At 28.6% G+C, this 15338-nt stretch overlaps 1 protein-coding gene across 1 annotated transcript; it reads right to left on the reverse strand.

Annotated features, from left to right (window-relative positions):
• Positions 1–7237: 7237 nt before the first annotated feature.
• Positions 7238–9602, reverse strand: LOC105795227 (stress-response A/B barrel domain-containing protein UP3). Its single transcript, XM_012624793.2, has 2 exons — positions 9508–9602; positions 7238–8213 (listed from the first exon to the last, which is right to left on the reverse strand). The coding sequence occupies exon 2, from the start codon at positions 8152–8154 to the stop codon at positions 7360–7362; it is 795 nt and encodes a 264-aa protein (XP_012480247.1). The 5' UTR covers positions 8155–8213; positions 9508–9602; the 3' UTR covers positions 7238–7359.
• Between the last annotated feature and the right edge of the window lie 5736 nt (positions 9603–15338).

Raw genomic sequence — 15338 nt, forward strand, 5'->3', positions numbered from 1 at the left:
CAACTCATAAGCTCGAGTCTTTGCTCTTTTTCCTAGATATTCGAAAATGGAAATATTTTTTAAAATTACAAAATATAAACTGTGTCTTTCCCCGAAATTAAATTGGCATGTGAATGTGAAGATGAAATGTGTGTGGATATCAAAGAAAAAAAAAAAAAAACTAGAAATTGTGGCACGTGGGTGAAATTTTTTTAAAAAAAAAATTAAAAAATTAAAGTTGTATTTTATGACTAACAACATATTTTAAAATCGGGTACAGTTATTGTCCGAGCCCTAGTTTTGTGAAAATAAAGGAGACAATTGTTGTTTGATCCGATAAATAAACCTTGTTTAAGTCAACAAGTTCATAACTTGATCCCAAGTGTTTAAAATAAAATAAAATAAAATAAAATCTTACAACTTAACTACAAAATCACAGTCTGTAATACAAAGTAACGTTTAATCTACGTACCTCACCAACTTGTCAATAAGAACATTATTAGTTCATCAGTGGTCAATAATTGTTGAATCTCTAGATTCAATTGTTGCTTCCATTTTTTTCTCAGAAAATTATTTAATAAATTCATTTTTTTATTTGATATTTTATTAATATTTTTTTGAGTGTTCTTTGTGCTCGTTTTGTTATTCATGTTTAGGGTTTGTGGTTACCTCTCTCAACAATGTCGTATTCAAAATTTAAACTTGCATTGATACATATAAAAAAATACTTAAAATTTCTATCGAGGTTTAAAATCAAAGCGAGCTAAATAAAAATAGAATTTTTTTTAAATTAAATTAAAGTAAAGTAAAGTAAAATATATAAATATGCTTATAATTTGGGTATTATTGATTTTTTTATCTACATGAGTTGATGTTCGATTAAGTCGTGATTAGGGATGATGACAACCAGCATAGACCTTCCCCCAGAAAAGGTAAATTTTCATTTTTAATCTCTTTGAGAAATTCTAAAACCATAATTCATTTAAAATTTTCAGAAAGAATAAGTTAATGCAATAATAAAATTGTACTTTAGTCCCTTAAAAATTTATATTTCAAATTTGACCCTCAAATTAAATTTTTGACTTCATCATTGTGGATGCATAATTTTAAAAATCACTACCACCTCCATAACTGTTGGATGCATCTATCTCCGCCCTGCCCTCCTCCGCTTCAATTTAATTTTTGCTACTTACCCTTAATATTTTCAATATTAAAATATAATTTTTCAAAAAAAGCTTTAAACATAAAAATTATATGATTACGTTATTACATTTTTTCCTTGTTAATATTTTATATATACAATAATAAAAGATCACCCATCTCATCCTACATCCACTTAAAAGAAAATTGTTTCATTCAAAACGAATCAGTTCAAAATTTAGGGGGCAATTTTAAATTTACCATCCTTAAGTTATAAAAAAAAAAAAAGGGAAAGCAATGGGAATTAGCTTTAGTTTTGGCAATAAATAGTTAAAATTTAAAAATTGAAATCCTATTTAAATATTAATATTAATATTTAAGTAAAAAGAAATTGGAGGATCCAATGATGATTGAGAGAGAGAGGCAAAATCCTCAAAGCCTGGAACCAAAATGTTCCCAATTTCAATAATACATTACGTATGTAAACACCATTGGCAAATAAATAAATAAAATCATAGCGTTTGCTGTTTTACGTTAAGGTTTCCTTTTCCCAAAAAGAAATTTATTGCCCTAAAATTGAATTGACTTTGAAGCCAGTTACAATGAGACATTTAGTTTTAGTCAACTAATTTACATCCTATAAGTTAGCTCAAGACTTATAAATTACGGGTAAAAACAAAATTTATATAAAAAATAAGACTTATAAATAAATACTAATAACATAATCAATATTCATTATAATTATTATATTTCGTCTTCGTAATCATTTATACAATTAATATTTTAACAATTCAACTGGATTGGCCCAACTGAATTCAATTTAAATAATGAAAAATTTTTAAAATTTAAAATTAATGACAAAATATCGATTAAAATATATTTTAATATTTTATTAAATTTTGAACGATGAAATGAGCTTTTTGAGTTGACTGGCCGAAAACAACCTTGAGCTTGAAATATTTTTGACACAAGCCTCGGCTCAGCTTGCCGCATGGACACCTTTAATATCAAGTTTGATATAAATTAGTTTTTTTTTTAAACTTACTTGTTTTGTGCAAAAAAAAAAAAACTTTTAACCATTAAATTTTATTAATATATATAAATAATATTTTAAATCGATATGATATAAATATCAAATCGGTTAAAAATTTACATGTATTATAAGTACATATATATATCTTGGTAAATTCAATGGTTGGACTGTTAACATATTAATCGTAAAGCCTCTTTAATTTTACATTGGTGCAAGTAGATCCATTCGTCAAAGTTTATATTGAGTTTCTGATTTAGGGTTTAAGATGTCGAGTTTTAAATTTCAAGTTTATGTTTAAATACAACTACTAATTAACATTTATTTATGTCTTCCACTATTTGTTATCAACTAACAGTACATGAGAGTCAAAATGTGTCCAACATTCACCCTATAATATATATCTGTTGGTATGTATGTAAAACAAAATATATATACGTCTGTATACATGTGATATTGCAACCTGGCCATGAAACATAGGGCCAACCTTTGTGGACTAACAAGACGAGGTCGTCTGTCTATTTTGGAAATAATTCATATTAGGCTCTAGGCATAATCAAATAAAGTTTATTGACGTATCGGTAAAAGTATTATGGAAGCTATTATATTAGGAGTTCGATTCTATTTTGTTACTTTTACTTAAAAAAATAAGTAATTTTACTTTATGTATATTGGATCAAAAAGTAAATTGGTTCTCTTATAAAAAATTTCATCCATTTCTATTGTTAAAAACCAGTCCATGTATGTAAGATAGAATGAGATACACATGACACGCCATGTATAACGGTTTGGTTATTCATTAATCACGTCAATTTTAATAGTAGAAATAGATGAAATTTTAATAGAAAGAACCAGATTGTTTTTACTATAATATACAAGGACTAATTTACTTGTTTTTAAGTAAAGTAAAATGCAATCTAATTCCTAATACAAGAACCTCTATACTACTTTTATCTTGATTGGTCTAATAATTCATTCAGTATTATATCCCTATGCTTGGGGGTTTAGAATTTTCATTTTATTAATACTAAAAATAATTTTAAAATAAATTTGCTTAAATTATGATTATTTTAGTTTTTTATTAGGAAAATGAAAATATATTATAATTATTTTTTAGATTTGAAAGGATTTCAAATTGGGTAAATTAATATCTAGATCCATCATTTTAAATATATTATTTGAAAATAAATAAATTTATATTTTTGCAGGATATAAATATTCAACATTCTCTATCGACCTACAATTAACTTAAAACTAAGTATTTAAATGCATTATATCATAAACAAAAATGGGTAGTAAATTGTTACAATTTATAAATCCTAAATTGATTTGCAAATGTCTAAATATATAATTTTAAAATAAACTATTCGAATTATTTTATATTATATTTTTTAATAATTGGGTCGAGGAAAATTTTATTAACTCTTAGTTCACGTATGTTGTATGTGATTTTATTTGTTTAAGTTTTATCATTTATTAAACAAAACAATTCTATTTTAGGTAATTGATCGGAAATAACATTATTCAAAATTAAAATTTATAAATTATTTTATTAATTCAAATATTATAATAATAAAAGAATTCCTAATTGCATATATATATAATGCTTAAAACTACTAATAATCATTTCTCAACCTTTAACTAGAAGGATAAATGAGCTCAAGTGCACTCAAACTCACATTTTCTTATATCGGTAACAATAACGATACTAACAGATAAATATAATGTAATATAAATTTAATATAATATAATAATACTCCAAATGCAAGAATGTTGTCTTATTTTGAAAATGAATTTTCATCGATGATTAAATATTTTAATAATATGAACCAATACAAACATGATAAAATGACATCACAATTGAAATAAGAATGAAAGAGAATTAAGCAAAATTTATTTATGGGATACATAAGATTTAAATTTTAAAATCCAACATCCATATGTCATAAAGCGAAAATGGTGAAACTTAAAATCTAGATATTTAAAGATTTAAGATTTTTGCCTTAATCAATAATATCGAAGTTTTATTGATCGAGGCGGTCGAATTAAATTATATATTTTTACGATAATAAAAATATAATTTCATCATTTTAATATTTTTAGAATTTTGAAAGGATTAAATGAAACATATATCATTTTAAGGGTCAAAATACAATTTTATTATTATTAATTTAAAATTTTATAAAAAAGAGAATTTTTTTTTTGATTTTTGGGAGGTTGAGACCGCTCCCGTAGGCATCCAAATGTTTGCATGGAATACTCGTGTCCTCAATCATACACTAAAAAGAACGGTCTTCATAAAATGAATAACTTGATGTGAACTCTTGTTAGGCTATGACGTCGTGCAAGACAAAGATGTAGGCAAGAAATCAACATGTCTTCTATCAAAATTTTTCATTTTCATTAGATTTTGATTTTTTTTAAATGTATATTTTAAAATTCTTATTAATTTATAGGTTAAATTATTTCATAAATATTTGTCTTCTTTGTAAATTCAGAATTTATTCATTATACTTTTATTTCTAAGAATTTAATCGTTTTACTTTTCAAATTTAAAAGTCGATTCAATCGTTAACACTGTTAAAATTATTTTGTTAAATTCAATTTTATTACATCATTACTTTTTAGTTACATTGCTACTAAGCGAGTGTCTTTTTCCATTTCAAAATGTCAAACCAACAAATTTAACATAAAAATAGTGTTAACAATTATACTTAAATTTGAAATTCAAAAATAGAAAAACTAAATTACTATAAATAAAAGTACATGAACTAAATTTTAAATTGGTAAAAATATAAATACCTATGATATATTTCAACCTAATCTACAATTTTAAAAATTCTATATAGTTTAACTGAGAGTCCAAATTTCAACCAATCCAATTTTTTTAACCATGTCAAAGATTCTGCCAATGTCACATTGTCATCGCCCAAATTAAATTTAGATATTTTTTCGTTCACTTAAATTTTTGTAGCCAAAATTTTAAATAATTTAAAGTTCTGAAGCTATTTCAAGTTATTTATTTAAATTATTTTAAGTTTATTTCAATTTGAATTCTAACGGTTACGTTTCACAATCAAATCGGATTATAATAATTGATGGAGTTTGGTTTTAAATTGATTAAAATATGCTATTAATCTTTGTATTTAATCTACGTACTTTAAAAGTAAATTAAACCTTTTACTTCTTTAAGTTAAAAATTTAGTCTAATCAATATCATTGTTGGCAAATTTTAATAAAATTTGCCAACTTAACATATTTATTTTCCATCAACCATATGGCATACACATAAGTATAGCTTGTGACGCATAAAAGAAGTTAATACGTAAAACAATTTCAAAGACAAACAAGAAATCGATTATTAGCACACATGAGAAACAACCAAAAAGGCAAAAATTTGATACCATATGATAAGAAGCAGCAGACCAAGATCAAATTCAAATTGTTTGATGCAAAGGAACTTGAAAATTGTGTTTGAATGTTAGAACAATTTAAGAAAACAAACTAAGAAGAATAAGTAGTCAAGAACTAAAATTAAATGGATGAATAGAAAGATCGAATCGAATAGGAGATGAATAGTAGATAGTTGTACAATTAAACCCTCTAAGATATAAACCTCAACAAATTCAATTAAATGCTCTAATTAACCCTCTAAGAAATAATCATTGGCAAATTGAAGAATGAAGAATGGATTCTCACAACTCGTTGAAGAAAATCGAGAAGAAGAGCTACTTTAAAAAATTATAAGAAAATAGTCTTGCATGAAAGAAATTAACTCCAAGAGTTGAAAATTTTATTAATAAATGAATGTCTTTAATGAATAATAAAGAAGTCTTTATATAGGTTAGCTAATTACATCGAAATCAAACTCTCAAGTATAATTAAACTCTAATTAATCTAAATAAAAGGTATTTTACTATAACTGAACTTTCTTATATCAAACTACTAAACAACTTAAAATACTTAAAAACATCCTAAAATTCAAAATAAATAAATAATAAAAATATAAAACCTAATAGATATAATATTGGGCTCGTATATAATAAAAGTTAAGCCTAAATATCAAATCGAATATGAATTAAACTTGAATTAAAACCCAAAACCCGTAATTTCCCATAATAATCTCGTCCAGAAATTCTGCTCTCGCAATCTTCACTAAAACGATCATAACTTGATATCTCAAACTCAAAATCGAGTGATTTAAAGTGCATTGCATAGCTAAGAGACAAATCTTCGATCCATATGAAGGCGTATTGACCCAAAAATGCCTAGATCCCTTCTAAAAATGCACAACAAGTCAATTGATTATAACATAGGCTAAGGTGTGTGGGATTAATTGGGCTCCTTGAAGTGTAACGCTTAAGCTTGTTAACATCTTCCATATTGGCTTGTCATCATGAACTGAGATTTTAAGTCCACGAACAAACTTGGACCTTCTAATTCATCCATCCTCGCTCCGTATTCTTCTTGAAATTTCTTCGGAAACTAAACTCATCTCATCATGGGCTTTGAACTGGGTCAGGCTGCTCGTATCATGACAAGGAAAAATAAATATGTTAAGTTTTCAAATTGATAAATTACTTAATTTCTAACATTTTAAGTATAGAGATTGAATTTTAAATTTTATCAAAATATATTAACTAACAACATATTTAAATCGGGGAGCGAAGCTAGAAAAATTTTTTTAGGGGAGTTAAAATAAAATTCAAAATTCGACGGAGGGGAGAAAATGAATATAGTATTAGAAAAACCTTAAATTGAATGATAAAACTTTCAAGACTCAAAAGGGAGGTGAGGTCGAGACCCTGCCTGCCCTTTGAATTCACCCTTGATTCATAACCTTTTAAATTCGAGACAAAATCGTAAGGTTTTCAAAATGACAGGTTTGGTAAATTCTTAGCATGCAATGGTTCAATACACAAAGGTTGATTCAAGGTACACAATGGCCTTGACTCCCAAAAAATGAGAAAATTGCTAAACTACCTTTTTCAATTTTGTAATATTATAAATTAATATAATGAAAAATTCAAGATTTACTTTGATGATGATGATGGCACCATATAATCAACAACAATGAAACCATCCAAATAAAATGCAAAATCTTGCATTTAAAATCCAATCAGTCCCAAAATCATTCAAAGTTAAATATTGTTCCAAAAGCAACCATTAATTAAGCAAGTAACAAGGTTTTCTTTGTAGTTAACAACATATCAAAGATTTGATGATGATGATGATGATGATGATGATGATGATGGCACCACATAATCAACAACTATGACACCATCCAAATAATCCCTAACCTTCTGTTTCTGTAGGTTCACATATTCTTCGTTTTCCTCACTCCCTTCCATTTCATTGACTCCATTAAAAACCGCAACCGAGGCAATCGAAAAGCCCCTAGCTCTTGCAGGTGAGAAATTCTCCCCACAAGTGATCTGTTGAATACCAGAGACATTGTCCTTAATCCCTTTAATTACCCCTAAAATCTCACCTTGCACTTCATCGGTAACGTTCTCTTTAAGTTTCAAGAAGGTCACTTTGATGGCAGAGTTACAGGGTAAGGACAACGGCAAAGGATCGTTATCGGCAACCCAATCAACGGCCATGATATCATCACAAATGGGGAGGACATTTTCCTTGACGACACGAAGGTGATCGGGGTGTGCGGAATATGAGTTCAAATCCTCTTTGGACTTGTACCGGCTATGGAGCATGTGCGTGAAATTGGAGATCGGAGACCTTGTGCGAAAGACGGGACCTGCAGTGAGGTGGACAACAGGGTCGAGAGACACCAAGCCATTGAGGCCATTGAGCATCATATTGACCTTTGCCTGGTCAGTGTCATCTTTGACCTTGAAAAGTACAACATGCTCAATGATGGACATGGTGATCGAGGTTTTCGAGGATTTCGTGGATAAAGTGAAGGGTCTTTTGGAGTGTTTGGGAGATGAGAAAGTGACAGAAAATGGCGGGGAAAAGAGAGGGCGAGGTTTTACAGACAGCATCAAAATAAACTACAAGTAGCCTAATAATTGGAGTAAAATTAACAAAACTTCAACACTACCTGCAAAATTTGAGATCAAATAGAGATGAATTTCCATATAAATGTAGCTCAGAACTTGCAATCAACCAAAACTTCAACAACTACAAAATTGAAAACCCTTCAACATTAACATTACTCTAGCCATTAAAATGTCACAATGTAAGTACCGATCGGGGGCAAAAGTACCATAGAGACTCTTATACTAGGAGTCGGGTTGCATTTTGCCCCTTCTATTAAAAAATGAGCAAATTAGTCTCTGTACGTTAGATCAAAGGACAAATTAGTCCTTTTGCCAAAAATTTCATCCATTTTTACTGTTAAAAATGGGTCATTGTATATCAGCATAAGGTACACGTCACACGTTGCATGTAACTATCTGTTTTTTTCTTTTTGTCAACCAAGCCGATTTTTTACAGAAGAAATGGATGAAATTTGCTCTATGATCTATTAATTTGCCGTTTTTTTTTACTAAGGGGGCAAAATGCAATATGATTTGTTACTGTTACCACACCGATCAAGAACTACCAATGCCATAGCATAATCTCTAAAAACAAACATAAAATTCAATAAAAAATTCCAAACCCATTTTTTGTAAATGAGAATCTGAGACTAATAGCCAAGTCCCGAAACATTCAACCAAATGAATCATTATAATAAGTACCTTTTTTACATTAATGCAAAGAGAACAACCGAATAAAGAACAAAAAGATATATGAAGCATAAATCAAGTAGAAACAATAAGAACAGAAGAAATGCACTAGTAGATAAAGTGAAGGGTCTTTTAAGGTGTTTGGGAGACGAGAAAGTGGGGGGAAATGGAGAGAAAAAAAAGAGAGGGCGAGATTTCATACAGCATCAAAATAAACAAGAAGTAGACTAATAGTTGGAGCAAAACTAACAAAACTTCAACACTGCCTAAAAAATTATAAGAACTTAGAATCGAACAAAAACTTCAAAAACCCCAAAATCAAAACCGTTTCAAAATTATAAGAATCTAAAAGCAACATTAACTACAGACTAGCAATTCAAATGTTACAAGGATTAAGTACGACCCCATAGCATAATCTCTAAAAAGAACACAAACCCAAATTGGGAAATGAGATTCTAAGACTAAAAATCAAAATCCCAAACAATGCAACCAAATGAATCGTTATAATTAAGTGCCCCTTTTCTTCCCTCCATTCAAAGAGAAAAAAAAAAAACCAAAGTGCTAAAAGAAATATGTGAGATTAGCTGAAGGTAAAAATCAACTAAAGATTATATAAACAGATTACAAAGAGAAGTAAATGAGCTGAGTGAGTGGACTGACACTAACCTTGGAGAAATTGCGGCGTCTTTTGCCTATTTTTGTGGTTGAATTGAAAGAAATGCGGATTTGGTTTTATGGGTGCTTGGTTTTGTTGACTAAAGAAGGTCAAGAGCATGTGCGTGGTTGGATATACGTCATGTGAAAAAAAAGTTATTTTGGCCGGCCCAAATCATATTGGGCCTAAGTAACATTTGGTTGGGCCTTATAATTATATATATTTTAAATGAGATTATATAATTTTTGGCCCCTGAACTTAATAAGTAAGTTCACTTTGATGCCTACACCTTTTTGGATTCACTTTGTACATGAACTTGGCAACTAGATTCATTTTGATTCTTGAACTTGAAAAATATAAAAGTTTGATGACATGGCATTTAGAAATTGTGTCACATCATCACTTGAAAATTAAAAATTTTATATAAATTTTCAGGCGATGACTTGTAGGGGTGAGTGTTCGATCAAATTGAATCGAAAAAATTCAAGTTAGTGAAGTTGACAAGTCCTATTTTATCATCCTAACTTGATTTCAAATTTTTTAGAATTGGCTCGAGTCGAATTTAGTGAATTTGTTAGAGTTAATTTTTTAAAATAAACACGTGAAATTAAAATCTTGTTACAATATAACTAATTTCATATTAAAGCACATAAATCTCAAAACTCTTTCAAAGCAAAATAAGAGGAAAAAAAGATATTTTAGTATGATAAACTTGAATTGATGATTTACTTATTTAGGTTCTCGAATTATTATTTTGGAAAATTTTAAAATATTTTTCGAAATATTGGAAATTTTTATAAATATTTTTTTGTTGAGAGAGTTCAATTTGTTTATTTTCAAAATTGACGGAGACCAAAAGGGTATTTACACTAATATGTTGTTTGAATTATTCGAGTTATTCAAATTGTAAAATTCAACTTGACTTGAACTTGAAAACCAAATTACTTGCTCAAGTTAACTCGAAAAATTTGAATAATTTGAATAACTCGATTCGATTAGTTCAAAATTTTAAAAAAATGATTTTTTAGTCGAATCAAGTTTTGCTTACCCCTAATGAGGTGGTTCAATATTAAAGTGTCACATACAGTGTTCTAATAATCGAACCTATGGTTAAACCGACTAGACCACTGATTCCCATTTCAACCGGTTTGATTAATTCAATTGCTAGACCAACAATAATTGAAAATTCATAAAAATTCAAAAAATAATTTTTTTATTAAATTGGTTCAACCTGTTCAATTACTGATTTTTGTTCCAGTTTTTTATTTTTACCGATTTCGTGTAATTTCAAATTCATTTGATTCAACTTTTTTGTTTGGACCAGTATACCTGTTAGTTCTTAGTCTTATTGGTCCAATCAACTAATCCAGTCATGTTTCAAGAACACTGGTCATATCATCAAATCTTGACGGAATCCAAGTTCAGGAATAAGATGGATCTAATTATAAAGTTCAAGTACAAAAGTAAACAAAAAAAGTGTAAGTACTAAAGTGGGCCTAGTTGTCAGAACTAAAATTTATATTATTCCTATTAAATTTATAATAAAGTAAAACTTTGTTGATATAAAGTTTGAGTTTTGTTTAGACCGTCGAAAGTCGTTTAGAAAGATTTAGGGTAAAAATAATAGTATAAAATGTTATTGATATAAGATTTGTGTTTGATAGTTTAGTTTCGTTTACACCGTAATACCGAAAGTCGTTTGGAAGGAGCTACCACGTAGTAGTTGAAGCGGGAAAGAGAGTTGCCTTCTGGTGATGAGCAGGGTCTTACATAGGCCATGGGCTTAGTGATGAGTTGTTTGTGGGTGTTAGCGGATAGTTGCCTTATTATGAAGTGCTAATGGAGGAGCTATGTGGCGCCTTGCTAGGACGTAACGACACTTTCCTAGCGATGGCAAGGTTTCTGCGATGCCTACCAAGATGGTGTGAATTGCTTCTAGCACCAACACAGCATCAATTAAGTCTTCTCGTTAATTTTATCGTCTATCGTCTAAATTTAGAATTAATCAGTACACTTTAACATTTTTAAATGATTTCTTAAAGTGCATCAATTTAAGTATCAGATATCAGTTTGTATCTAATATCAATTATTTTTAAAACATCGAGTCAAATTATAAAAATATGTGTATCTACCGCATAAACAATTTGAGTCTATTATGTTTAGAAAACACCATATGAAACATAAACCAAAAGTAATAGTAAATACGAAGCTTTTCAAATCAAATCATATTTTTAAATTGAGATTTTATATTTAACTTTTATAAATGCTTTTGGCTGACACTATTCTTTAACCTCATTAGAGTATATATAGCCTTATTTCAATATATAGCAGAATATATTTTAATTTGTAAATTGTAATACATATTGTTGTTTGCTGATCTTTTATATGCAAAATTGGCAGCGGGCTAATTGTAGATTCGAAGTTGTGCAATCCGTGATGGTGCCATCTCCTGTGGATAGTACTGTTGATGCACTTGCTAATCAGCATGGTTTAAATAAATGGATGATTTTTGGGAAAAAAATGTAAGATTATGGTAATAAATTCAATTCTTAAATCGTGAAATATTTAATTCTTCAAATGAATTTGATTAGTTCTGCTAATGATTTCAATTAAAATCCGGTTTTGGGGCTTGTCAATAATTTGTATTGCTGCTGTTTTAAGGGATTCTAATGGTATGGTGGTGAAGTGTTTTACTGGTTTTGTTCATTCCTTGCATGGCTGAAACATTCGCAATTCGTGAGGCTCTTTCTTGGTTGCGTTTGCATGTCGACCAGGTTTTGCTGGAATCGGATTCTCTAGTAACCATTTCTGCTTTAAATCACCCAAGAGTTGATGTGTCAAACTTCGGTTTGTTGATTTATGATTGCTTGCACCTTCAATTGCAGTTTCAACAGTAGTCTTTTTCTCTTTTCTTTTTTTTATCATTAGAGTATAATTCACATATCCATACGCTCACAAAATTTTGGTTTGATCCGTGTTTTAGGGATGGGTGAACACCCCTTAATCATTAGGCCCAATACCAGATTCCTAAATATATATTTTTATAATATGTATGTTTTGTACCATGATGAGAATGAAATTTCCAATTTGTATCCATATATAATAATTTATAAATGCCGATTGGGTTTTATTCTAATTGACATTACGTATTGCTGTCAATGTAGAAGGACATGGGTTCGAGTGCATTAAAACACATTATCATTATATTTATGGGTTGGAGAGTGACCATAGGTACGTAGTTCTAAGCATTATGTCAAAAAGAATAAATATGGTCAGAACCTATAATAAAATTGTTCAAAAAATAATTTATATCCGTATAACCGTTACATAAAATGACTCATTGCTCTAATTAAATGAATGTATTTATTTTAACCTTGTTTTGATGTTACAAATCACACAACCCCAAATTTGGTAATCTACTTATTTACAATTAATAATTTTACAACTATAATACTCAATTTAGAATTAAACATTTATTATACACCTCATGGGAGGTTTTCTTAATTAATCTATTCTTTTTAGGAAAGAGGTAGAAAGGAAAGTTTTTAATCGTTATTATTTTATTAATCAATTTTTCTGTCACTTTAGCTGGGAATTTAAGTATTAAATGTAAATTTAGATATGATGAATATATATTTAAAGCATGTGAATTAAATTATAAATACATATGTATTTATCGTATAAATAATTTAAATTTAATATGTTAAAAAGGAAAGACAGTCATCAAAATTTTAAAAATATATATTTCCTTTTTTTCTTTAAACACATCGAGTTCAGACTACCTATACAATAATTACACACATTTACAATTTGGTTTATACTGGATTTAAAATTATCAGGTTATCGCACAATACTTAAGCTACTAACCAAATCCTAAAAGGATATGATTGAAATCATAATGATAGTTTAAAAAGTTTAATCAACAAGTAATTAAGTGTAATGATAAGACATATTGTACTTAAAAAAGATCATATGCTCAACTTTAAAAATAACATTATTAAAAGAAATAACTATAAATCCTAAATATAAACCATAAAACTGACAAGAAAAATATAGAAGAAAAAATCTGAGGTGACTCATAAAAGAACAAAGATGGTACAAACACCTATAAAAGAAAACAAGTCACGGCGGCGTTTCTAAGTTCTTCAGCTAACTTACAGATATTAGAAAGTAACTGATGTTGTTGGGTTCAGTGCCTTTCCTGTCCCTTCTTATCGTAAAACGTCACTGCCTTCAAAGGTTTTCAAATCCCTTCTTTCAGTGTTCAAAAAGGCCATTGCACTTTGCCTCCACTATCCCATTTTTCGCTTTGGTGAAATGAAAGCCTACGTTTAGTTCTACAGATACTGTTCTTCATGCTCTGCAAGGAAGTGGTAAATGTCTTTTTGTTGAATCTCTTTTGCTTTATTTTTAACTTTGAAAACTTGGTTTTTTTGGGGGGGGGGGGGTTGAAATGAATGATTTTGCAATGTTAAACATTGTTAATCAAGTAATGGGTTTATTGGTTTTTAGTTTATTTTAATCAGTCACCCCTTTTTACATGCATTGCATGTTAAAACATTGTTAATCAGGAAACAGGATTTTACATGCATGTATGTTTGAAATTCATGGTTTAGCACCGTCAATGGACTTCCGATCTCAAATCATGATGTTTAGGGCTTTTATAGTATTCAATTTTTGAGTCGGGTCGATTCGAGTTTTAAAATTTTCGAATTATATTTATATTGAAGTTATTTTGGATTTTTTTAATTTGTGGCTAAATTTTTTGGGATTAAGTTATTTTGAGTTTAGACTTCGATTTTTTATGTTTAAGATTTATTAAATTAAATTAAGGTTTGAATTAATTATTTGCGTTCTCAAGTTTGAATTAAAATTCACACATTTATTTAGTTGTGATCCTTTAAACAAAAATTAAGGAACTTTGTGCAAAATGTCGGATTTTTTTTTTCTTTTTGATTGAAATTAAAGCATTTTGCAATGTTTTGTTGCATGTTAAACATTGTTAATCAAGCAATAGGCTTATACATGTGTATGTTTGAACTTCATTGTTTAGCTTTGTACTATGGATTCATATTTCCTATCCAAATTAACCAAATGTTTATCTTTAGCACCATGATAAATGTTCTTTATTGTCTTCTGTTGCAATTGTTAATTCGAGTTCTAATATCTTCACCTTATTTTATATTCAAGTTGTTTTGGATTTGCGTTGGTCAAGTTTAAGGCTTAAGTTTTGAGTGGGTCGGATCTTTTTTTTTTTAACAATTTCATTGTAGGTTCTGATCATATTTGTTTTTTTTATAGGTTGAGTCTTTTTTAATTAAAATGAAGGCATTTTGCAATGTTTTGTTGCATAGCATTATTTGTTTAGCTTGGCTGAAATTGTTGTAAATACATCACCATCATGTTAAGCATTGTTAATCAAGAAATGGTTTTATTGATTTCCTGTTAATTTAGTCTCTTAAATTTTTAGATTTCAAAATTCAAGTCCAATTGTTAATAACGTGAAATTTTTATATTAAATTTAGGTCTATTACAATGTCAATTTTTGTATTACATGTTTAATAGAAGAATTTTAACAATGTTTCACAACTAGACTTGTATGATTAAATCTGAAAAGTAAATGGACTAAATTCCATGAAATAAAAGTAGGAGGACCAAATTACAAGTGTACTAAGAGTACAAAGACTTGAAGCATATTTTAACCGGTCAACTTTTTTCATGCATTTCATTTTTTTTATGTTCATACATTGCATGTTAAACATTGTGCAATGGGCGCAGACATGTGCATGCTTGAACTTCTTGGTTTATCTTTGTACTATGAATCCATATATTTGCTATCCAA

Source organism: Gossypium raimondii, chromosome 7, assembly GCF_025698545.1.
Source record: "Gossypium raimondii isolate GPD5lz chromosome 7, ASM2569854v1, whole genome shotgun sequence".
Classification (NCBI taxonomy): Eukaryota; Viridiplantae; Streptophyta; class Magnoliopsida; order Malvales; family Malvaceae; genus Gossypium; species Gossypium raimondii.

Coding starts and splice junctions, on each gene's coding strand:
- LOC105795227 (XM_012624793.2), bottom strand. CDS start 8,154: ATGCTGTCTGTAAAACCTCGCCCTCTCTTTTCCCCGCCATTTTCTGTC.